This window comes from Prunus mume, linkage group LG1, assembly GCF_029339155.1.
Source record: "Prunus mume cultivar Tortuosa linkage group LG1, ASM2933915v1, whole genome shotgun sequence".
In the NCBI taxonomy this organism is placed as follows: Eukaryota; Viridiplantae; Streptophyta; class Magnoliopsida; order Rosales; family Rosaceae; genus Prunus; species Prunus mume.
In genome coordinates, this window is record NC_142698.1 from 2,657,824 (window position 1) to 2,684,124 (window position 26,301).

Genomic DNA, 26,301 nt, shown 5'->3' on the forward strand with positions numbered 1-26,301 from the left:
CTTCCCTCCGCACCCTTTTCCCTAATGCTTAGGTTCATATTTGGCCATTGGTTGGCCCATTTTGTACTTAGCTAGTTTCCTTTTATTTGGTCACCATATGTAGCAGAACTAACTTAGTTTCTAAACCTTTGGTGGATACTTAGGCCATTACTTGGCCCTATTTTGTAGTAGACTTTTGCCGACCTATATATATATATATATATATATATATGATATTTTTTTGGAAGAGATAATTTTATGATGCCCATTCTTCCAATAAAAATCATTGCTTCATTACGAAATATTTCTTTGTGGCGGACTATCTTTCCGCCATTTCCCAGACCGTTGGGTAATATTTTTTCAAGAATCGACCATTGATCGAAGAGTCATGGACCCGACCATTTTGGTCACTTAACTTGTAAGCCCTCTTCCCCAAAACTTGGTGGACGAGAAATGGGTCTTCCCAAGTTGGAGACCACTTGCCAAATTTTGGATCCTTTGATCATACCGGAAGAATGGTCTTCCATACTAAATCTCCGACTCCAAAACTCTTGGCCTTGGTTCTCTTGTAGTATGCTCAAGCCATAACCTCTTTTTGGGCCTTCAATCTATCTAAAGCGCCCAATCTAACCTCGTCGAGGTCGTCTAACTCTTGTGCCATGGCTTGCTCATATTCGTCCGTACTTCATTCGGCATCGCGAACTACCCTTAGGGACTTAACCGAAATCCCGAGTGGTAAGACGGCATCATGGTAGCAGGTGAGGGCGAATGGCGTTGTTCGCGTGGCAGACCTCTTCAAGGTTCTATACGCCCATAGAGAGTTGGAAAGAAGAGAGTGTCATTCCTTGGGGTTTTATCAATCATTTTGTCCAAAATCCCTTTTATCACCTTATTACTAGCTTTCGCTTGGCCATTTGATTGGGGATTGTAAGGGGTGGATTGAACCATCCTAATTCCCCAATTCCTCGATGCGGCTTAAACAGCCTTGCCCATGAAAGCCGTTCCTTGGTCGGTATTGATGGATTTTGGCAAGCCAAATCGATGGATGATATTCTTCTCAATGAATTCTGTCACCTCGACTTGGGTAACTTGCTTGAGTGGGATGGCCTCCACCCACTTTGTGAAAAAATCGGTGGCCACTAATATGTACTTATGGCCCTTGGATGACTTTGGATAGATTTGGCCAATCACATCCATTGCCCAATCTTTGAAAGGCCAAACTTTGACAATGGGGTTCATTGGTCCGGCCGGGACATGTTGGATCGGCCCATGTTTTTGGCAATCTTTGCAACCCTTGGCATATTCAATGCAGTCTTTGAGGATAGTCGGCTAATAATAACCGTGCCTCCTTAAAAGCTACCTCATCTTGATGCCAACTTGATGGGCACCACATATCCCTTCGTGGACCTCGGTCATTACTATGAGTTGTTCCTTTTTGCCCAAACATTTCATGAGCAAGTCATCGGAACCTATGCGAAACAACACTTCATCTCTTATCACATAATATTGGGCCCTGTGCCGAACTTGTTGATTGTGTGACTCGTTTGGATCTTTCAAATATTGCACGATGTTGTGCCTTCAATCCTCCGGTGCTATGGTTAACACCATAACTTCCGCTAGAGTCCCTCTTTCAAAGACAGAGGGGAGAGATCGCTTCTCAACTTTAAAAAGCTCCTCAGAGAGCCCATCGGAGATTTCCACTTCGGATGCTAATTGGGCCATGGCGTTGGCCTGAGTGTTATGTTCTCTTGGTAGGTGGGCGAGTCTCACATCGTCAAAATCTTCCATCAATTGGCTGGCCAAGGCATGATATCCGAGCAAAGCTTGGCTAGTCACCTTGTAGTCGCCAGACAATTGTTTTAAGACCAACATTGAACCTCCCATAACCGCCACACTCTTTGCCCCAAGCTCTTTCAAAATTTCCAACCCTATGATCAGGGTTTCATATTCGGCCTGATTGTTGGTACAATCAAAGTCTAATTGAAATGAATAATGAGTTCGGAATCCTTTGGGCAATTCAATGATGACACATGCCCCGCCCACGTTAGATGTTCGAGACCTGTCAAAATAAAGGCTCCATGGAAATAAACTCAATGTGCCCATCTCGAGGAAATCCATATTCTCCATTTCAACACAAGGGTGGGTCGCCAAGAAATCGGCCAAAGCTTGCCCTTTAACAGCCTGCTGGGGCACATATCGGAAAGTGAATTCCACCAATGCCATTGTACATTTTCCTATCCGCCCTCTAATGATTGGGCGAGTAAGCATGTATTTTATCAAATCAGTCTTGGCTATTATGTGCACCACGGAGGGCAACATGTAATGCCTTAACTTGGTCGCGGTAAAATATAAGGCCAAGCAAAGTTTCTCCATTGGAGAGTATTTCCTCTCGGTGGCCGTTAGAATTTGGCTGAGGTAGTATACCGCTTGCTCTTTCTTCTCATCATTGTCTTGGGCTAGAAGACTTTGATGGAATTTTCCGCGGCCGAAATATATAATTTCAAGGGTCGGCCCCGCTTTAGTGGAATGAGCACCGGAGGCTTGGCCAAATATTCTTTAATTGCGTCGAATGCCCTTTGGTGAGTCTCTTCCCATCGAAATTTCTCTTCATCTTTGAATTTTAGCAAAGATGATAAGGGCTCAACTTTTCTTGCGAAGTTGGCTATGAACCTTCGAATAAAGTTAATTTGGCCCAATAAACTTTGCACACCTTAAGGTAGTCATGAGCTTTAGTTTTATTTATTTATTTTTTATATCAAATTTAAAGCCACATTGTAATAACTTTATGACCTACCATAGATTGACTACCATAGTAAATCTATATAAACAATGCAAATTGATATTTAAAGAATTTTATGTGAAAATATTTTTTTGAACCTCATTAATAGATTCAAACTACTCGAAGTTAAACGTGCAAGTGCACATTATGAACAATAGTGCACAAATTGAAAAATAGTATAGGGTGCAAGTAAAGGATCTTGCTCATGAAGATTGGTTGTTCACTATGTCAAATTTGTACTTTAACAAACACTAAGAATGATTATATTTAACTAACTCAATTATGAAAGTTTGATGGTGAAAACATTCTAAATTGGACAATGAAAGCAACAAACAGACAATGTGTAATTTCCATTTCATGTTGCAAAATTATATCCACTGTTTGGCAATTGCCAAAGAACTCTGCCATTTCATTTTTCTCATTTTCCATGTATCTTTGCAATTAAGCGCCTAACCTAAAGATTAAAAACAATGAAATTTATTGCATCTGACCATTCTAATCATGCAAAATCATAACAAAATATCATTAAAAAAAATATAAACATTAATGTATCAAAACTCATACATATAACATTAACATAGATACAAAATAACATAATTGATATGTGTCATGCCAAAAGTTGGGGAAATACATGAACAATATGGTTATAATGAATATTTCGTACATAAAACATAACCATATATATAGTGGAAGTACTACAATCCATGTCATTTTATTGGGGTGAATGGAACCCAAAATCTATTACGATCTCTAGGTGGTGAGCCTTGAGTGTCAAATTGTAATTCCAATACACTAGACTCGGGTGTCTCAAATGTGAAACCATCAGAGGTGTAACGAGTGGAGCCACTAGAGACTTCGCCATATGAGAAGCCCGAGTTAGGGGTTGTAAAAGAAGAGAACGTCTTAGTCCCATGACCAGCGCTCAAGGAGGAATAAAATGTTCTGTTCCCAACAGTTATATCATCTTGTGGTCCAAAATTATAAAAAATGTTGCTCTCGTCACTTGTATAACCACTTTTCTGCTTACCTCTATCACCAACAATGCTATTTGGACAGTTTGTTTTGTTGTGACCAGTAACCTTACACTCTCGGCATTGTAGGGCCATTTGTCTTTGCTTATCGTTGTTTACTTCCCCTTTGTCTTAACAACTATGGGGTCTCTTACAACATTATTATGGCATCCTAGATTAAGACTAGTTTGTTCATGTTGCTCCTTCCATGTCTCAACCAAAGTACTTAATCTCCCAAATTCAGCCTTTAGCCTCTTGTAAGCGACTTCTGTTTGCAACCCATAAAAACAAAGCTTGTTAAAATTAGCGTTTAATGACCCAAACCTAGCTATTTGAACAGTTTCATTGGGAACATTATCCGACTTTACTACAAATTCACTCCCACGTCTTGCATCATTTGTCCATCTGTTCATTATTAAGGTCGGAAATATTTGCTCCATATAATCACATTTCATAACTCCAAACATATGACAACACGGAATTCCACTAGATTAAAATAATTTGCATGAACACTGAAGATGTTGCTCTTTCTGGTAGTACACTACAGTCCATTTCTCATCATGTGTTCTAAATTTGGAAAATTTGTAAACACGAGGATCTTCATTATTTGTTACGGGTTGCACAAGAATTAATTTTACCTCCTTGTTTATCTCATTTCTTATCAACTTGTAAATTTCGTGAGTGAAAATGGAAGCTGCATGTTCCTCTAGTGATCGGAAGTGCGTAAGAATGAGTGGGTGTGAATTGTTCGAATCAAAGTCATCCTTCACATTCTCAATTCTCAACTTCAATAAGGATTGGAATACACTCCACTAACTTCATGCATCTACCAATTCCATCATTCAAGTTCTTATGCATACCCTCAACACATTGTGTGGTGGTATTCCCACCAAAAAAATACCCAGAGCAATGCACTTCAGCCCATCGTTTCCGTTTACGGTACATCATCTCAATCCAATCGCCTTTTAGATCAAATGTATCTATCATATGCTGCCAATGTTGTTCGAATGCCACTGGTGTCAAACCACCATGCACACAATAGCTAAACTCCCTTACAATTTCTGGGTTATTCACATTGGAGTTCACATTCCTTATGATGTGCCATGAACATAAACGATGATGTGCATCGGGAAAAACTTCATCAATCACTACGCGCATTGCCTCATCCCCGTCCGTGACAATAGATACAGGCTTCTTGTCCTTCACAAAAGTCAAAAAAGTTATGAGTACCTAATGATATGTATCTGCAGTCTCATCAACAAGAAATGCACAACCAAAAACTGTAGTTGCATTATGATTGTTTACACCAACAAACATAACTAAAGGCTTGTCATATACGTTGATCTTGTACGTGCTATTAAATATCAACACATCCCCAAAGTAAGGATAATTGTGTAGAGATTGAGAGTCTCTCTAAAACAAATTTGCCAATCTATTCTCCTCATCTACACTAAACATGCAAAAAAATTACAGGTCTGCTATTACTTTGGCATTTATGTAGCTTATTGCTGCTTGTGCATCACCATCCAATACCACTTGTCGACGCTCAAAATCCATCTTGTTATATAAATCCTTACTAGTGAATCCCACTTTCATGTGTCCACCCACTTGGTCAACCATATAGTCGTATGTCCGACTAGTTTTAATAGAGACTTTTCTCATAAAAATAGATTGTGCTATATCGATTCCGTAACACACCGGTGGGAACGAAGAAAAGGCACTTCACGTGAGTTAGCAAGTCGGTGGTTGTGCTCCTTTACAAATTTAGTCACAATATAAGCATCCCGTTTCAAACAATACTTCACAACAAATGCAGCGTGACAATTCTCTCTAGTCTCTTTCCTTGGTGCACGAATCATATCATCTCTATTCGTCCATTTCTTTGATCTACTCCCTTCTTTTGAGCATACCCATTGTCTTTCCATCACAACCCCACCCTCGCTACGTCTCAAACGACTTCTTCTTATGCTAAAACCAATTGCAAGAGCATAGTTCCAGTAAAATCTTTCTGCTTCCTCAAACTTTGCAAACTCTCTCCCCACTAAATCAGCAATGCTCATATTTTGGAAGTTTAACCCATCATACTCAAAGTGTCCGCTTATTTCAGTAATTTCTTCTGTTCTATAGTCTAAAAACTGTAAAGATGGGACATTTTCGATTTCTTCAAGTGACTCAGCCTCTGCAAAATAACCTTCGCTGTTAGGTACGGAGTTTTGGTCCCTGAATTCCATTCTTTTTTCTTGCTTCTGTATCCGTTTCCTGAAAATAGGCAATATGTATTTCATGGTATAATTAATATGAAAATAAATGGATACACATCAATTGCATTTAGTAGAAATATAAACATACAATTAAATTATGAAGGATTAGTCATTAATGAGTGATTCTACATTTCATAATTGCGCACATATAATGGCAATTGCACGACAAGAATGCAAAGAGACTGTTATGTTTGTCAATTGCAAGACTATAATGCAATTAGAAGTAACTGTTTGTTAATTGCATTGACAAATCACATATGTTCTCAAAATTTAAGAGGCCACCAATAACATGGCAATATGGATACATGAATTGCAAAATCGGACTAAGTAATTGATAATTGGATTCAAAATGACATTCTGAAGTACCTCTTGCATTTCCATTACCAAAATGCAATGCTACAAATATCATGACATTTGCATTGCAAGTAATTGTAATAATAGACTAATAAGTTGGTAATTGCATTCTGAAAATAAAAAGGCTTCCCAATTGCATGCCAAGTATGAACACAAATTGCAAAAACCCCCTTACGATTTGGTAATTGCATGAGTTGAAGATGACCTTAATGTAAGATTTCATTATATCATTACAATTAAGAAATTATACCTAATGTTTTTCGAATGAGTCACAAACTTTCCAACATCAACAATATGCCCAACATGAAAGAAGATAAAGATATTGACATTGATCATATTGTGTTTCTTGTCTGTGAAAAAAACTCAAATTACAACGGTCTTCTTTTCAGCAAAACGAAAACCCATTAACTTCTACTCAGTTGCTTCCTGGGCTACATTAATTTCTGCTGAGTTTTTCTGGTTTTCTTTTCATAACATAATTACTTGATTTTATAGAAGGAAAATTACCCATAGAAATACCTCAAATATTGTCTTCCTCTTTCCAAATATCTTCAAGATAGGTCCCATATTTGAGCTGATCAATATAGTAAAATGTTATATTGTTGGTCTTTGGGAACTCAAGTGTGGACAAGGATAAACTACTATAAAGCTACTACTTTTACCTTTGCAATGGCCACTTCAATACGTTTCAGCAACTCTTTTGCAATTTTTTATGAACCACGCAAAATGTAAACACCCAGATTTAAAATCTTTTCAATTCCATTCCGAGAATCAAGCGATTCACATGTAGGGGAAGAGAGAGAAAGATGAAAGAGAGAGTCGATGAGATTGCCTCAGCAATTTAAGATCTTCTTTGCCCTTCTCCCTTTGTATCGTTATATTCTTATGTTCTTGTTTAATTTTTCTTTTTTTGTTTAATTTTTCTTTTGTTCACTTTTACCTATAGCAACCATTTTAACCGGTTACCAACATTCAATGGTGTGGATTTAACACATATCTCCACTTACTCATCCAATGGTTGATAATTTGGGTGCATAGATACACCACGCACATGGTAGAATTTTCGCATTCACACATCATTTATTGAATATGACTAACCAATTAATGCATTTGCTAAAACTGGATTGAATTTTGATTCAAAGTCAACCAATATTCTATTTGAGTTGGATTGAATTATCTCCTAGTGAAGCTATCATAACCAAATCGAAATAATATAACATCATGATTTTCTCACCATTTCATCAACCAATATGCATTACAAATCACCGAATTGATCATCAAATCCAATAACTTTTGGTTTCCAAATTTTGCACACGTGGACTCTAATCACTACTAGAAAAAGGGGTCATAAGTCGTAGTTGTTTATTGTTGGTTTATGGGTTGTATCCGAAAAAAAATTTATTTATTTTTGTTATAAGGATTTATTTTTATTATTAATTTTTTTATAAATAAGTTGGCACTGCAAACTCAAGGGTAAAACTAATGTCGCCTCTAACCCCACCCACATTAGGTGGCTTGGGAAATTGAACGATGATGACATCTCCCTCTTCGGGGCTCACAAAATCTGGAACGACTATTGCTTGCTTTCGTAGTGTGCCGACTGTATGATGGGGTCCACATAGATTGTGGCTGGGTGTAGGGCTTAAGTTTGTGAGTAAGGATGGTGGGGTGGTGGGGTGGTGTGGTGGCAGGTGTGGAACGTGTGGGTTGGGTTTAGGTGTGGAGATGAGAGGTGAGGAGAGAAAGTGCTTTATTTTTATTTTGTTTTAAATAATATAATATTAATTTATATTACTGTTTTTTATATATATTTTTAAAAATTTTAAATAAATAATTAAATATATTTTAATTATTTAGTCCACGTGGCAACATTGATTGTCACATCTTTACTTAACAGAAAAGTTTACAGTCAAACTTATGTACGTATGAAAGTGATATGAAAATAAACTTTATGGATGCGACTGAGACGAAAAAAACTTGATGTATTGAAGGCTGAAACTCAGTAAACTTCAACATAGTAAAATGAAAATTACCCAACATAATTTAAAGTAAGAGTAATTGTGATCATGAAAACAAATGAAGCAAAGCGAAATTGCAAACAAAAGCAAAGTGAACAAGTGTATCGAAGAGTGGTCTTAAGGGTTGGAAAACAAATTTGGAGACCAGGGCATTCGATTCACCATAACAATCCAATCCTGGGTTATAAGGATGTCATTAGTCTAATTTAGATTCAAAGATTGATTCTAGCTAAAGTATGATTAAGCCATTGTGTTTAGTCCTAACTTTGTATTCCTAATTCCCTAATTAAGTCCTTGTTGTCGAACCTAAATCAAGCATTAGAAATCTATTAAGCATATACGAATGTTTTAAACAACCAAGCATGTATTTAATCCCTGTTGTCAAATATATACTCTTCCTATTCATAGTTCAATTTGAATTAAGGTATATGGTGTCTACTCTTAATTCCAACCAAGATAGCTAACACACAAGTTTTAATGGTGATCAATCATTCAAACAAGTATATTAACTTATAAGCATAATGAATAAGAACTAGAATCTTGAATCAAACTTAAAACTTGAAACTTATAAACCTAGAGTATTCATGTTATGTTACATCGAAACCCTAGAAATGAATGTAGCTACTCATAATGCCAAAATAACATAAACATAATGAATACCAATAATAGTAGAAAAACCATTTTTTGAAGTTCTTGTGGTGTCCAATGCTTTTCCAAAAGCTTCTCCACATCTAGAAGGATGTATGAAGGTTAAGGAGGTGATTTGGGTGAGTGATGATGGCTGAGAAAGGAGAAATTTGTAAGGAATGACAGATAGGCTTAAAATGATGTTTTGGTAATTTGCAGTGTATGAATTTCTGGGCTGTGTCTCGAGTTATGGTGTTGGCTTAATGGTGTGTATTTGAGGGTTATAAACCAAGAATATTCATGCTAGGTTACATCCTAAATATGGATTTAGCTACTCATAATGTCTAAATAACATAAATAGAATTGACAAAACATAATAAATACAATAAGAGTAGAAAAACCATTTTCTGAAGTTCTTGTGGTGTCTAATGCTTCTCCAAGAGCTTCTCCAAATCTAGAAGGATGTATGAAGGTTAATGAGGTGATTTGGGATGAGTTTGGGTGAGTGATGATGGTTGAGAAATGAGAAATTCGTAGGGAATCACAGATAGGCTTAAAATGTTATTTTGGTGATTTGGAGTGTGTGAATTTCTGGGTTGTGTCTTGAGTTATGGTGTTGGCTAAATGAAGTGTATTTGCGGGTGATTTGTGGATAAAGTGTATGAGGTTGTGGGAGTGTGAATCCCTGGATGTGGTTTATCAATGAATTCTTAAACCTCTCTATATATAGGCACAATGAAAGGTGGAATCAAATTTAAGTATTTATTCCACTAACCACACTCACATCACCAAACATACCAAATGCAATTAAAAATGAGTTTCTGTTCTTATTTTCCTGTTGCACTTCATCTTCTTTGCTCACCAACAAATCCCACTAGCAAAAACAATAGCTCATACATAACTCAACATGACCAAGCAACAATTAACTCATGCTTAGGTTAGAAAGACCAACAATTTTGTGGGCTCATAACTTGGGTTTTCCTTTAGCAAATAACGACTTTGACCCTCCAACTTGAAGTCCAGAGTGTTATATTTCCAACCACATGTAATTTGGGCCAATCCAAGGTCGGATGAAAATGTTAAGTCCGAAACAAGTTGCTAACTCAGTCTCTAGTTTTACACGTTTTTGCATCATTTTACATATTTTTTCTATCCAAAGCCACCAATGCTACCTAAAGCTCAATTAACTGAATGACAAACACAAAAGAGATTAAAAGCATAATTTTAACTAAAAAACATAACCAAATCATAAGTTAGAAGGGTATAAAATGATATACAATTATGCACTAATCAATGTACCGCCATACGCACCCAAACATTAGACTAATTATGGTTGGCCTACTGCGCTTACCAAGACGGATATTATTTACACATAGGGGTCGGCATTTCATCTGAATTATCAGCGTACCGACCGTACCGTACCGACGGTTTGGTTTGGTTTGGTTAAATAATTATTTTTTAATTTTAATTATTCCAATCCGATCCGTACCGAAACGTTCGGTTTGGTTAACAGTTAACAATATCCATAATCCGACGGAAACCCATACCGATCCGATATTTATAATTATTTTATTATTTAAATACTAATATATGTATATGTTTATTTGTGACTGGATATTAAGTTATTGTAGACTGCCAAACACTGAAACACTACCTACATTAGCCCTAATTTCCTTGAAGTTGTTTTGTTAAAAATCTGGAAATTCCCTATCTTTCTCTCTTTCTCTCTCTCTCTCCCCCTGCACGTAGAAAATCTGGAAATCTAGAAATTACTGTTCATCTGAACGGTTTTTCCTCTGCCATCTCCTCCATCGGCCACCAAACTTCGTGATATTAGTATCAAAACATCAAGCTCACTTCCCTCTTCCTATCGCGACCCTTCGCCGCCTTCACCGCTGCCCGTGGTAGCCGGAAATTGCAGAAAAGTCGCCGAGTTTACCCATAACTTGAAGGAGCTCATTCGGGTGATTCCGGCAACCAAATTCTTCGAACTTGGTATGCATTTCTATCCTTTCAACATACTCAGCTGCTGGTTGTGGTATTTAGGATCAATTTCTGAGTTTTGAAACGTTTCCAAGCGATGGAAGTTTTGGCTAGTTTCGGCCTTCGATTTCGGTCACTTCCGTCTACTTTTTGGGGTAAGTCCAAGAACAAAAGTTGCTCCACTGCATGTGATTTACCTAACCTGGAAGTCTTGGCCAGCGGTTTGGAGTTTTTCCAGCCCCTGGAAATTTTTTTGGGCACTCATGTCTTTTTGTTTAATTTAATTAATTTGTGTTTCAATTTAATTAATTTGTGTTCATCTACTAGTCCTATGTCAAAATCAAGTTCAACTCCTACACCAACCTCTGCACAATCTGTGGATAGTTCAACAAATGCCAATCCCCCACTTCCACCACTGAATAACTTAAAAAGAAAAGTTGCAGCTCGGTTTAATGTGTGGGAACATTTTGATAAGTTAAAGAAGGAAGAAGGTACAAATGATGATGAACCTAGGTGCATATATAAGTATTGTAAGCAAGATTACAGATGTGACTCCTGTAATGGTACTTATTCCTTATGGTATCATTTAAAGACTACATATAGGACATCTCCACTTAGAGATGTCAAAAGTCAAAAACTCTTATCATTTGTCAAGGAGGATAAGGATAGTATAGTGAGTTGGTCCTTTAGTAAGGAGAGATCTAGACTTGCATGTGCCCGGATGATTATTCGTGATGAGCTTCCATTTAGCCATGTAGAGAATGTGGGGTTTAGAGATTTTATGCAAGAAGTCCAACCAAAGTTTGATCCACCATCTCGTAGGACAATTACTAGAGATGTGTGGAATCTTTTTCAATTAGGAAGGATAAACTCAAGAGTGTGTTAAGTCACCCATCACATAAGGTGTCTATTACCACCGACACATGGACATCTCTTCAAAAGATAAATTATATGGTGGTTACGGCTCACTTTATTAATGTTGATTGGCACTTGCACAAGAGGATTATAAGCTTTTGTGTCATTCCAAACCATAAGGGTGAAACTATTGGAAAGCTTTTGGATTATTGTTTGAATGATTGGGGTATAGATAAAGTGTTTACTATTACTGTTGATAATGCTACTCCTAATGATAAAATGATAAGTTATATGAAAGGGTAGGTTGACCAAGAGCAAGACACTTATGTTTGGTGGTGATTGTTTGCATGTGCGATGTTGTGCACATATTTTGAATTTAATTGTGTTTGAAGGGATGAAAGAATTGGATAACTCCATTATGGCTATTACTAATTCGGTGAGGTACATCCATTCTTCTCCCTCAAGGTTGGAGAGTTGGAGAAGATGTGTTGCTTTTGAGAAACTTGATATCAAATAGCTTGTGCCCTTAGGTGTGTGTACAAGATGGAATTCCACCTATTTATTGTTGGAAGGGGCATTAAAGTATCAAAGAGCTTTTGAAAGGATGTTGGAGGATGATGAAGACCCACACTTTGTGGGTTATTTTATGGACGATGATGTTGAGAAGAATAAAAAAAGAGTGGGCCCTCCTACCTCAAATGATTGGGATTGTGCTAGAGTCTTGATCAAGTTCTTAAAGTTGTACTATGAAGCCACTTTGAAATTTAGTGGGTCAAAGGTAGTGACTTCTCACCAAGCTTTCCATCAAATGTGTGCTATTTTTGTTCAATTGCAAAAGTTTTGTAGAAGTGAGAATTCTCTCATGAAAAGTGTAGCAACATCAATGAAAAGAAAGTTTGACAAGTATTGGGGGAAGGTTGAGGACATTAACAAATTGTTGCTTATTGCAATTGTTCTTGATCCACGATACAAAATGGAGTATCTCTTATTTAGCCTTTCCGATATAGAATCCAATCCCTCCAAGGTTAATGAGTTACACAAAGGAGTCAAGGACTTTTTAATCCACATGTATGATGTGTATAAAGTAGCTGACCTATTGGCTGCCCAAGGTTATAATAATAGCAATTTGGAGAGAATTGGGGATACGGTTATGGTAAATGATGAAGATGATGTTGAAGCAGAAAGATTGTCTAAATTTATGAAGTTGAGACAAGTGATGGATGTTGTTGAGATAAGAAATGAAGTGGATAAATATTTGTTAGAGCCACCTGAAAATCTTAGAAATCCCAACTTTGACTTGTTGTCTTGGTGGCAAGAAAATATTCTAAGGTTTCCAATTGTATCTCAAATAGCCAAGGATGTATTTGGCATTCCAATCTCTACCGTGGCTTCAGAATCAACCTTTAGTTTGGGTGGTAGAATTGTAGATCCTTTTCATGCTTCTTTGACTCCAAGAATGGTGGAGGCCTTGGTTTGCACAAGTGATTGGTTGAAAGCCGAGGAGTTCTCCTTGTACAAGGATCCCACTAAGGAAGAACTTGAGTTCTATGATGCTTTGGAGAAAATTGAGACTGGTAAGTAATTTTAATTTGTTATATTTCTTTTGGTTTTCAATTGCATTCATATGACATATGTTTATTTCTCACTTTCATAATTTGTTTAATGATGTAGAGGTATATTCTAGTTCTCAAATGAAAGAGAAAGTGGTTGCTAGTCCATCTTGAGTACATATTGAATGGTATGGTGCTTAATAACCTTCCTTTATCTCAAATAACATGCCCATGTACTTGATATTTGTTTTTAACTTTGTTTTTCTTTGGCTACAGTACACAAATCAGATTTGGATTGAAGATTACTCGACCTCTATGCTGCAATTTTTGGTTCTTTGAAGTGTTTAAACTAATTTCTTATTGTTTTGTAACGTAATTTGCTATTTTATTATGTAGTTTTAATGTTCGTTTGTAGCTTTAAAACTAAGTTATTTGATTTGTATTTTACAAGGATAATTTGGTGTATTTGTTCAAAAACTTATATCATGTAAAATTATTTTAAATTGTATTTTTATTAGTATGTTTTTATTACGGTATTACTGGCGTACCGATCCGTTCCGAACCGAATGTTAGGTTAACTAATCCGAAGTCTACCAAAGTCTTTGGTTTGGTTAACGGAATAGAAAATGTTCTACCGAAGTCTTTGGTTTGGTTAATAGAAGAGCCCTCTACCGTTCCAAATCGATCTACGCCCAGGCCTATTTACACATACTAGATTACTGTAGTGGGACCCTCCATAGCATCAGGCAACCAAGTATGCAATCCTATATGTGTCAATTTGTAGTAATTGCATTCACAAAATTATTAGTAGAATGCAATCGGATTTACATATCTAATTAGGTTCTCCCGTTTTGGCAATTGATGCGAAGCATGGAAATGAAAGTATGAACGTAATTTGTGACAAAAAAGAATAACCTCATTTTTAGAAACTTGTGGATCTAAATTGAGAGGCAATAATTGCCAACTCAATAGCGAATGTTTGCAATCACGAAATATTTGGCTGAATCCAATTAAGTCTTCCCATTTTGGGTGTTAAATCAAATTACGAAATGAAAATATTAATTCCAATTGGATACCTCACTCATGATACTATTTGCAAAAGGTAGAAGAAAAGTTCAAACTCTCAAAACATGGTGGGCTTATTTATAATCACTATGGATTAAGAAACTAGGAATCGATATGCTCAGCAATATCAAAAATTCAGTCACCTTTTCACATGAGTTCGACTTCCATGAAGATGATGACCATGACAAGTCTAGTAATCACTTTAGTTCCACTAGCCCAACGATCACCTCAATTCCACCAACCCAACGACGACGACGAAACAAGATTCGACAAAGCCTTAGATCACGAATAAGACCCACCACCATATGAGTTATGTACCTACTCTCTCAATAGTTCTAGTGTAATGACAACGCTAGCAAAACGAGTTCTAATGGAGAATAAGAAAAGCCAAGATCGAGTTTTAATGAAGAAGAAGAAGTGTCAAGAGTGGTTTTCACATTTTTGGTTTTCACGTTTTCTCGTTCTAGTGTGGTTTTTTTATAATATAAATATATTTTAATTTTAAACTATAATAACATGTTTTCAGGTTACCCTAAATTGAATGTTGTAGATTAGCCTATATATGTTTTCCTCAATTCAATGGTCCATATTATTTGGTGTATCCGTACAACAAAGGATTGCAGAATCTTCCTAGGATTAATAGATGTATGTCTAAATCTAAAAAAGAACATATTGATGATGCTGAAAAATCAGGAATACCAATTAAAGCCACTATGAAACTAATGAGTAGCTAAGTTGGGGGATGAAAGAATCTTAAATTTTTGGATAAAGATTACTGAAATTACATACATAAAAAGAGAAAGACGAATATGGAAAAGGGAGATGTTGGTGCTATATTGCAATATTTTCAGAAAGTACAGTTTGATTATTTATTTTGAGCTTGATGAGGATGATATGATCGCAAATATATTTTGGGTTGATTCACGTTATGTAAGTGATTATGGCATCTTTGGGGATGTTGTTTGCTTTGATACAACATATCGAACAAATGAATATGGTCGACCATTTGCACCATTTGTCAAGGTTAACCATCATAAGCAAACAATAGTATTTGGTGTAGCTTGTTGTATGATGAAATTGCAAAATCATTTAAGTGATTATTTGAGACTTTCCTTGAAGCGATGTTTGGAAAGCAACCAAAGACGATTCAAACATATCGTTGCAATGGCTAACACAATCTTACATGTATTTCCTGAAGCTTCTCATTGACTTTGTGTTTGGCATGTGTATCAAAATGCTGCTAAGAATTTAAGCCATGTTTTTCATGGATCATAAAAATTTGCTCTTGATCATAGCGCATCTGTACATAATCATGAGGATGAAAATGAGCGGTTATTAGCATTTTCAACATAAGAAAACTCTAATATGATGACAAGTTTGCAAGAAAAAATTTCTCTTACTCAACTACTTCATGTAGGTATATATGCTAAATTTACCTTATTAACTTGAAATTTGGGTACTTTGTATGAACAAGTACATATATTTTTTTTTTCCCAAGATAAATAAAAGGGTAAAGCATTGGGAAGTTGAGCAAGATCCTTTTGCATGTTTTGTTGGATTTTTTTGGGTAGTGCAACAAATGAAATATATTGGTTGCATTATACTTTTTTTTTTTTGTAATTTTTTGTGCAGCCATAAAATTTTAAAAGATGAAAATTGCACAAGTTCTTCTTCTTCTTGGCTCTTCTTCTCCATTAGTGTAATGATATTCTAAAACCAACATATGAAATGAGATCATACTTGTACATTTTGTGCATGGGAATTGAGTTAATAGAGATTGCACATTTTGTTTTTTGGATTGTACAACATCATAGAATTGAAGGGTAAAGGTTGTACATGTACTATGGTTGCTTAGTTGGTGATAATGAAATGTGGTAACATTTTGGTTGCAACCCATAATATTGCCTCTCTTATGCATGTTTAGAATTCTGTTAGAATACTCATGAATTCTTCTTTCATCTTGACACTTCCACAGTTAGAATGCTCTTTTTCATCTTAATGAAAAACGTATCACTAGTGACCAAAAAGAAAACCTAAAACCATAGCATATATTTAGAATTTAAAAAACATGAAAACAAATAAAAACATTTAACCACAACTTATGTTAGACATGTCTTTAAATAAGTTGGTTGCACCTCTGCAACCTATACATTTAATTTACTTTAGCAAAAGAAATGAAAACCAGTTAGCTTGCAAGGAGAGGAGAAATTTATATAACAAATTAAATAACTTTTTACTTATTTATCAACATAAGTTTATTACAAGCAAACCACATTAATAAAACAAAATGAATTTCCACGTACTTTTTTTCACACCCAATTTGTGAAATTGACTCGCCGTGCATGCTTGATGAGAACGTCACCCACCCAATCCACTATTCAAATGACATTTCACACCCAATTAGTGAAATTGACTCTTTTCACCCGCGGCCTCTCATCGACACTCTCTCTCTCCCATTAGTCATTTTAGTCATTGAGTCGTTTCAGCGTTTCATTCCGTTCTAGGGTTTCTTCCACCCTCTCTCCGCCTTCTCCAAATCCCCAAACTCCATGGCCGAGATCATGAACATGCCGGTCGAGTCCTTGGACCGCCGTCGCGACCGCAAAGAGAAGTCCTCCGAAGACCCCCAATCGTCTCCGCAGCAAGAAGCACCGCCTCCGCCCCCGCCTCCTCCACCCACGCGAAGGCGCGACAGGGACGAAGGTCGAGACGATAGGGACCTCGACCGCCCTCCGAGTCGCCGGCCCGACTACTACGATCGAAATCGTTCTCCTCCGCCTCCGCCTATTCGAGAGAGGGAGAGAGATAGAGAGAGGGGCTATAAGCGCCGGAGCAGCCTCAGTCCTCCTCCTCCGTACAGGGACCGAAGGCACTCGCCGACTCGGAGGTCTCCACCGCCGCAGTTCAAGAGGTCCAGGAGGGAAGATGGAGGGTACGAAGGCAGGAGAGGGAGTCCCAGAGGTGGGTTTGGTCCTGGGGATAGGAGGTGAGTGTGTCTTGATGGTTTTTCCTGAGTTTTACTGGTGATGGATGAGTGCTTTATTTGCTGTTAGTTTACTGAGAGATTGTGAGGGAATGACTTGAGTAGGTGCAAATTGAATCATTGCCTGGAGATTTGAGAACATAAGCTGTGAATTATCCCCAACTACTTCCATCTATAAGACCCATATATCCACTACGAGAGTTTTGCTGCATTTTGATGATTGAATCCTATAACAATGTTACAGGACCATACTACTTAAAACGAAGTCATGGCACTGAATACATTGCCTCTATTTAATATTTGGTGAAGAATAGAATACAAAAGGCATCTATTCTTTGATTCATAGAATTTCTTCTGGAGGGGTTCTGTTTTAAAATTCAGATCCGAATATTTTGTTTTATGGATACGGGTCATCATTTGGACGATAGAATGATAAGGTCGTTGTGTTTGCTGTGATATTGTTCTTTTTGTTTATGTGAGAATTGTGTATTGCTACGTGTAGCTTGATTTTATCGTGTTTTAATATCTTTGTGGCATTATCATGAGCTATCCCGTTGTAACCACTACTTGTTGTCTGATGGATTATGATTTATGTGTTGGTACAAACTATAAGAGACCTTTAATGGTGAGAGACGTTTTGTATGAAATACCTTGCAATTCTGATTGATTCGTTGAAAATTTGTAAAAGCTTGAAAATTAGAGAGGTTTTCATCACTTGTCCCTAAAAGTTAAATGTTCTATACAATTAGAAGGAATTATGAAATCAAAGTAGCATATACACCTGAATAAGAGTGAATATGTAAAATTGGTACCTCTAATTTGTTCTTAGAGAAGTAGGGGGTAAGTTGGTATTCTGTTTGTCATAACGAAAAGTTTTCCTCTATTCTTACTACACTTGCAATTTATTAAACATGCTTCTGTAAGTAAATATTTCCTTGTAACTAATAAATAGAAAAAAGGCCTTAATGTTAGATGAGGAATGGGACCTGAAGGTGTCTCCTGCTGTAGATGCACCTTTTGTTTTAAAAAATACCACCATTGCTGTAGTTCCATTTATGGTACCTTTTAATGCTTGTATTTTCTCTCATTTGCGTATATGTAGGAAATTTCTGCATATTTATAAGAATCAGTTTATGGTTGGTTTTCCTAATATATATGGTTTGAAATATTTGGCTTTATATGGTCTTCCTGTGTCGAACTTCCTTGAACGTTGTTCCTTTAATCTTTTGATGCATAGGTTTGGATATGATTATACTGGATATGACCGTGAGATGGGGGGTAGACCTGGTTATGCTGACGAAAGACCTCATGGTCGGTATGCTGGACGGTCATCTGGTGGCTATGGTCCTCCTGGTAAGTTCCTAAATGTTTTTGCAGTTTTCTGTGGGTGTTTTGTAGTTTTAATATGATGAAATTCTTATTCATTAATGTGCTTAAGAGATAGCCAATTAAGTAGTTGTAAGATTACGCAGGATAAGATACTTTAACAAGTCTATAATATTTAAAGTCATGTAGTTTTCTTATGTGGTGAATTCTGGATGGGAGGTTCAGTGTTGAAACTGAGTATCTTCAAAAATTGAACCATCTAAGATGACATTGTGTTACGGAAGGCTACACATGTTTTAGTTAGCTAATTGGATGGCACAAGGGACACAATAAATAAGGAAGCTTAGGCATGGTTTGTCTAGTTGTTAATCAGTGCAGCATTAGATTACTAAGTGGTTTAAGTGTTTTCCTTTTCCTTTCCTATATGTTGTGTTGGAGATTTGGGTCCTTGATTATTGTAGAAGGATGGATATGGTTTACATGTGTGTTGCTCATATTTCTATCTTATACATAAACTTTTCATTTCAGTCAAGGTATTTTGAAGAGTAATAGTCAGGTAGATATTCTTTCTAATTCAAAACGTTATGTCTGTGTTATGTATGTTGCGGGCCACAAACATGATTAATATTTGACTTACGTTTTTACTTGGCTTCAAATCATGACCTGCTTCTAGGTTACTGGCTCCTTTAGATAGTTGACTTCTATGCCTAATTTAACCGGTTCACCTGCTTTCAAGCTCTCTTGACTTATGCTGCAAGTTCATTTTGGGTGAGTTCCGTTGGCAGTTTTTGCTGAAAATCATTGTGACATATCGGGAGATACATAACAGGACTAATAATGTGTATACATTTCTTTTTGACTTTTTAGTAGTATTTGTTTCTTACTGTTCAAAAATCCAGGGTAGATCCATCTGTTTTGGATAAATTGGTAAATTCTTCATTGTTGGTGGGTTTGGTACATTGCTTGGTGATTTTTGGCAATAGATAGATTGATTTTATCGGTCATATACACATCGATACACTTGTACACATTGATACACATATACACATGTTTATTCATATATATATTTATTTCGACAAAAAAAAAAAATCATATATATATTTATATAATATATTTTCATATATGAGTTCTGTACTGCATGTCCTGCTGGATCACCTCCTGATAAAGGGAGTTTTCTTGGGGGCGGGTGGGTTTGCTCCAGCATGCAGTCGCTTATGTGGGACGACATACAGGAAATCATTTGATAAGCTTCTTCCTGTTTCTCAATGAGGGTTGCTGATCAAGACAGTTCCTGATAGAACAGTTTTGTGTGTTTGTGCTTGTGTGTGTGTGTGTGCGTGTGTGTATGTATATGTATAGTTATAGTATGTTTATATTCATTTTTTTGGATATAAAAAGTTATATACTTGACCAATTAATTTTGACATGGTGCCAAGTTTGATGCCATAAATTGCCCCATGTTTTAAGGTAAGCCCAGTTTAATGTAAACATATATGTTCCCATGATTATTGTCCTTCTAGGTAACAATATTTCCACAAATAGCTCAACTTTAGTATTTTATGAACCTCTTGTTGATCATGTAATTCCGTAAGGTGCTAATGCATTTTCTATAACCATTTGAGATTTTCAGTAAGAGCAAATATGAAGACTCGAAAAGAGCATTTTTCTTTTGCTGTTTGATGCTTACTGGTTGGTCTACCTTTTTGTGATGGTAGTATTTTTGCTTTCTTTTGGGAACTTGACCTCGGACTACTCCTTAATATTTTCAAAAGTGTTTTAAGGATTGCATTAAGGCTCTAACAGTTTTAATCATGTCCACCTCCTGGGTACATCTCCTTTTCACCTTTATTGCGGACATATGAATTTTATTTTATGATTAGGAGATGGTGGTGAAGAAAGTACTGGCAAAATTGGCACATTCTCAAGAAGTGGTTGTAAAATGATATATGGGATGTTGTTTTGAGATCTACCTATTAGTTCTGTTGAATGCTTTCTGGGGTTCGTGAGTGATTAGTGTTGGTGGAGGTGGCTGGTAGCATCAATATTTTCCTTAAATTGATTGGTGTTGTTGTTGAATGCTTGCCGAGGTGCTGAGAGACTGGTGTTAGTAGTGCTATTAAGTCAAGGATAGCTTTGGTGTTCATGAGATGTTCGTGATCCTTACAACCCAGATGCTCGTATGTTAAACATGATTTTAGGGATTTTATTTGCATTTATCATTCACATCTACGGTATGTAGGTACAGATGCAAATTTTACTGTAAACTTAATTCATATTTTTGGTTTATGGTTGGATATCCGTTTGATGGTGATGTAATGTATTTTTTTTGCCTTGATGCTTACAAATTTCAGTTTTAACTTTTAACTTTTAAATGATCAAATATTTTTTATATTTTTAATTATATCTTTTCCCTCCTTAGACTGGGATTCAGGACGCGGTGGTTTTGGTGATGCTTCCAGCACTGGGACTACCCAAAGGTTAGGGTTTGATCCTGTACATTAGTTCTATTTCTTTTGAATAAATTCCATTTAATTTATTTATCATTTCTTGTTTTGTTTGGTACGTTTATGATATTATTCTTTGCAGATTCGGAATGAAAAGTCAAAATCCTTTCTATTGTTTACTTATTACTATTGTATCATACATAGCTAAACAATGTGTTTGGCATAGTTTATCTGTTTAATATAGTGGGTCCTGCTTATGTAGCGATGACCAAGATCATGTTTATTCTAGATGAGTATGAAATTTTGAAATACCAGTAATTTGGAGGAAGCCCAAAGTTGGTTCTTGGTGCATAAGCTAATCCACTCTGTCATCTGTCCTTGGCTGAAAGGAATTTAGTTTTTTTGTTTTTTGTGTGTTTGGGTATTTCAATGGGCTTAGAAACACAAATTTTCTTACAATGAAAAGAACACACTAGAGGCAGCATGAACAAGAAATCCATCAGACAACTGAAACGTAAGCCAGAAGACAAAAGCCCATAAAGCACCTAGTAGAAAAGTTCTCCCCAATCAAGTAGAATTACACTGAAAGGAATGCTCTTGAAATATTTTTTCTGAGTTGATCTAAGGCTGTGAAAATTGATATCATAATTTTCACTTTACCAATAGTGAAATCATGGTGCTCTCTTTTCTATGGTTTTATAGTGAAATAAAATGAATATCGGAGAGTGTTGTTTTAGTTTTCTTTTGTTTAATTTACTTTTAAATCTGTTTTGCTCCCCCTTGTCTTTCAAATTGCAAATTCACATTTTGAAAAGTTTGATTGTTTATCGCCTCACTTTATTCAATGGAAGCTTGGGGCTATTTTATTTTCACTTAGAAATGTGACATACTGAATAATATTTTTCAGAGAAGGGTTAATGTCATACAAACAGTTCATTCAGGAGCTTGAAGATGACATTCTGCCAGCTGAAGCTGAGCGCAGGTACAGAACGGAGTAATGATATTGCTCCGGAGTTCTATTACATGGTCAACTTATGATTTTTTGAATAATAAGGGAGTGATTTCAACTTATTGATGATGCAGATATCAAGAATACAGGACGGAGTATATTACTACTCAGAAACGAGCTTATTTTAATGCTCATAAAGATGAGGACTGGTAATAGTGTTTTACATTGTTTCTTTCCTTTGGTTTACATGTGTCATTCTAACATAACTAGCTTTTGTCTGTAGGCTCAAAGACAAATATCATCCCACAAATCTACTCACTGTCATTGAAAGGTGCGCTCCTATTATTCAATCAAATGAAGTTTTTCTTTATTATGTATTTGAGTAGAATTTTTGTTGGTCAGAAATTGGTTTTTTTTTTTTTTTTCTTTTTTCTGTTGCAATTGTTCAGTCAGTTTTGGGTGATTCAGTCTTACATACCTGGTTCTTTCCTTTTCTTTAATTTTAACTTCTTGTATTCAACTGTTATTTCTAGGAGGAATGAACATGCACGAAAAGTAGCAAAAGATTTCCTGCTTGAACTGCAAAGTGGGACCTTGGACTTGTAAGAATTGTCTACACTTTCTGTGCATATTTGATTCTGCATCTTGTGTGTATTACAGCAGGCTGATAGTGTTATTGTTTTTATTTTTTATGCAGAGGCCCAGGTGTCAATTCCGTGGCTCCAAATAAATCAGGACATACTAGTGAACCAAATTCTGATGATGAAGCTGACGTGGGTGGCAAGCGGAGAAGGCATGTCAGGGAACCAAATAAAGAAAATGATCTTCTTTCAGCTGCTCCTAAGGCTCACCCAGTCAGTTCTGAGCCCAGACGTATACAAGTTGACATTGAACAAGCCCAGGCCCTTGTTCGCAAACTTGACTCTGAAAAAGGAATTGTGGAAAACATTTTAGCTGGACCTGATAATGACAAAAATAGAGAAAAATTGCATGGTGGCTCCACTGGCCCTGTTATTATTGTACGGGGTTTGACATCTGTCAAGGGCCTGGAGGGCATTGAGCTACTAGACACCCTTATTACTTATCTTTGGCGCATCCATGGTTTAGATTATTATGGAATGAGTGAGTCAAACGAAGCTAAGGGTCTCCGGCATGTAAGAGCAGAGGGGAAGAGTTCCGACATAATGAGTAATGGAGCTGAGTGGGAAAAGAAAATGGACTTGCGTTGGCAAGAAAGGTTGCAGAGTCAAGATCCCTTGGAAATAATGACTGCTAAGGAAAAGATAGATGCCACTGCTTCTGAGTCCTTAGATCCTTATGTTCGGAAGATCAGGGATGAAAAGTATGGCTGGAAGTATGGTTGTGGAGCCAAGGGTTGCACAAAGCTCTTTCATGCTGCTGAATTTGTGCACAAACATCTTAAACTGAAACACCCTGAACTTGTGATTGAGGTGACTTCCAAACTGCGGGAGGAGCTGTATTTCCAGAATTATATGAAGTATGTTATCTATTTAAAAAAATAAATTATGCTAGTTGATAGCATGTTTATATTTCTAATTCAAATTGTTATAATGCTTTCTCTATATGGTTTTTTACAATATACTTTCATTCGCAGTGATGCAGATGCACCTGGTGGAACTCCTATTATGCAGCAACCTGTATTGGTATAAATTTTTTAAAATTAACGAATTATTGTTTCTGGTATGGCTATGTATGTAATACTTTCCCTATCTATGCAACATACCGGCTGGCTTCTGGTACATACCAGCTGGCTATACGTTTTTAATTGACTTTTGTTTTCAGTTTCAGTGGATTTTCCACACTGTATTTGTGTTTCCATACAAGAGGCAGATTCGATTTAGTATTCTACTGAGGATCCAAATATCATAATGAGTTGAACCATATGATCTATAATTACTCCAAGATAGAAATAATATTTTTAGGAACCATATCATAATGTGAATTCTAACTTTCTCTAACATTCTCTAACATTTTCGCATATATGTTCTTTGAAAGAAATAAAATAGATGTAAACAGATGTCTTAAGTTGCAGTAGTCTATTACAAGATCCAAAAACTTAACTTTTCCTAAATATTTTATATAGTTTTTAAATGTTATTCAACTTCCAATCATCCATGAATGTCAGTTGATAATTTAATCTTTTTTTTTAGCATTGTACTTCATTGTTCTCACATTGAATCTGTCATTTGTAGAGGGAAAAGCCACAGAGACGTAGGCCAGGTGTGGAGAATAGATTGAAAGACGAACGTGGTAATCGTAGAGAACGAGAAAATCGAGTCAATGGTGGTGAGAGATATGATAGGTCTGATAACATGCAATCAAGTGAATTTCAGTCCAACAATGATGGTCCAGAAGGAGGAAATCTCGACGAACCAATGTTTGATAATTTTGGTGGACAAGGAGTACGTGTTGGTCCTCCTTTTCCGTCAGATATACCCCCACCACCTGTATTGATGCCTGTGCCTGGTGCTGGGTATGTGCACAATTCTTGAACATTTTTTAGTTATGTTTGAAGTGCGATTGGTGTGTCACACTCTTTTTTCGAGATCATATTACGTATTGGTTTTGTATTGTTTTCATTGCAGTCCACTAGGACCTTTTGTTCCTGCTCCACCTGAGGTTGCAATGCAAATGTTGCGAGAACAAGGTGGTCCTCCACCTTTTGAAGGCAGTGGTAGAAATGTGTGGTCTGGACCCCAAATGAGTGGGCCAGCCCCAATTCTTGCTTTGTCTCCAGCTTTTCGACAGGATCCTCGTCGTTTAAGAAGGTAACTTATGTGTGAAACATCATTGAAATGGAGGGTGTTCCTAACCGGATCTGGAGTTATGTTTGAGCCAAACTGAATATATATTTGTTTTCTGGTTGAAATTATTAGCGAAGCGTTAGTGTATTCCTCAACAGTGGTTTCCATTCTCCCTTATATTGGCTCTGCTGGTTTCCACTTTCCCTTATGTTTTTGGCAGGGGAAAATCTCGTACTACCAGAAATGACCATAAATAATTGAATACAAGTGGTGTGGATTATGAATGCTAAAACGAGTGCTTGGCTAGTTGTGGTTTTCTTTTTATTCTTATATTTTTCTGGTTGGTTTGTCTTTTTTCCATTATTTCGTGTGAAATTATTTTGTGGTGTAAGTCTTTGTTGCCCTATATGTGTTGGTAAGATTAAACCTCTTCTGGCATTATGCATCGTTGCATATGCCCCATGTGGGTCCCATCTTATGATGATTTTGTCAGTATTATCTGGTAGTCTCTCGTTTAGGTTTAATTTTCACCCTTTAGGGGTTTTTGAACTTGTTTGCCAGTTCTTCCATTGTCAAACGTGAAGATAGTATATAATATTCGACTATTGAATTTTGAATGCGAATTTCTTCGAATTTTGTTGTTGATTTTAAGGCTGTAGACAGGAATTGCTGACTGGCTTTCAATTTCTGCAGTTACCAAGATCTAGATGCCCCAGAAGATGAAGTCACAGTGATAGACTACAGAAGCTTGTAGATATTTTTGTTGGCAGGTTGGTAAAAGACTCGACTGTCATTGTTTCCAGGTAAAGGCAACTCCTGTAAAGTCCAACAAGGAACCACTGCGACCAAATAAAACGAAAAGAAATGAGGTCAACCACTTGAAATTATTGCTTCGTAACTGAAGATTCAAGTTGTAGTGAAATCTTGTAGGATACCCTGCTACTCACTTGGAAACAACCGCACTTTTTTGTCGATGATGATGCTTCCGGCTGAGATAATATGTTAGGGATGTAACTCATGTTTTTCTTTTTTGCTCCACTTGATTTGCTGACAGGTAAAAACGATTATTGTTGAATTCCTGGTGGGAATATTGATGTGTCTTCGAAATCATACATCTCTGTAAATTGAAGTTGTAGACTACAGATTCCAGATGGTTTTCAATTTGTTTTTAATTTTTTTGGGTCATAACTTTCAATTTGTTTTCTGTCCATCTTTTTATCAAGGTAATTTTTGGATTCAGTTGATCAATGATTGATAATCAACTATAGATGAGGTGGTTCATTGTGATTTGCGCGAGTTTATGTTTTCTTAAGTATAAACCCCTTTCTTAAAGACAATTTTAAAATCTCACTA

General features: G+C 36.5%; 1 protein-coding gene and 1 pseudogene across 1 annotated transcript; one reads left to right on the forward strand and one right to left on the reverse strand.

Annotated features, from left to right (window-relative positions):
- Nucleotides 1–298: 298 nt before the first annotated feature.
- Nucleotides 299–3,864, reverse strand: LOC148920697 (uncharacterized; annotated as a pseudogene).
- A 13,027-nt stretch (nucleotides 3,865–16,891) lies between these two features.
- On the forward strand, nucleotides 16,892–26,136 carry SE (C2H2 zinc-finger protein SERRATE (SE)). The gene is made up of 12 exons (XM_008232851.3): nucleotides 16,892–17,467; nucleotides 18,702–18,817; nucleotides 21,210–21,267; nucleotides 22,142–22,216; nucleotides 22,318–22,392; nucleotides 22,467–22,514; nucleotides 22,717–22,785; nucleotides 22,881–23,681; nucleotides 23,799–23,847; nucleotides 24,397–24,677; nucleotides 24,790–24,972; nucleotides 25,642–26,136. The coding sequence occupies exons 1-12, from the start codon at nucleotides 17,031–17,033 to the stop codon at nucleotides 25,700–25,702; spliced, it is 2,253 nt and encodes a 750-aa protein (XP_008231073.2). The 5' UTR covers nucleotides 16,892–17,030; the 3' UTR covers nucleotides 25,703–26,136.
- Nucleotides 26,137–26,301: the final 165 nt, after the last annotated feature.

What these genes read in the sequence shown, in the direction of transcription:
- SE (XM_008232851.3), top strand. Translation starts at nt 17,031, where the DNA reads ATGGCCGAGATCATGAACATGCCGGTCGAGTCCTTGGACCGCCGTCGC. An exon ending in TGGTGGCTATGGTCCTCCTG is followed by an intron (nt 18,818 to 21,209) that starts GTAAGTTCCTAA and finishes TTCCCTCCTTAG; the next exon opens with ACTGGGATTCAGGACGCGGT. An exon ending in CCAGCTGAAGCTGAGCGCAG is followed by an intron (nt 22,217 to 22,317) that starts GTACAGAACGGA and finishes TTGATGATGCAG; the next exon opens with ATATCAAGAATACAGGACGG.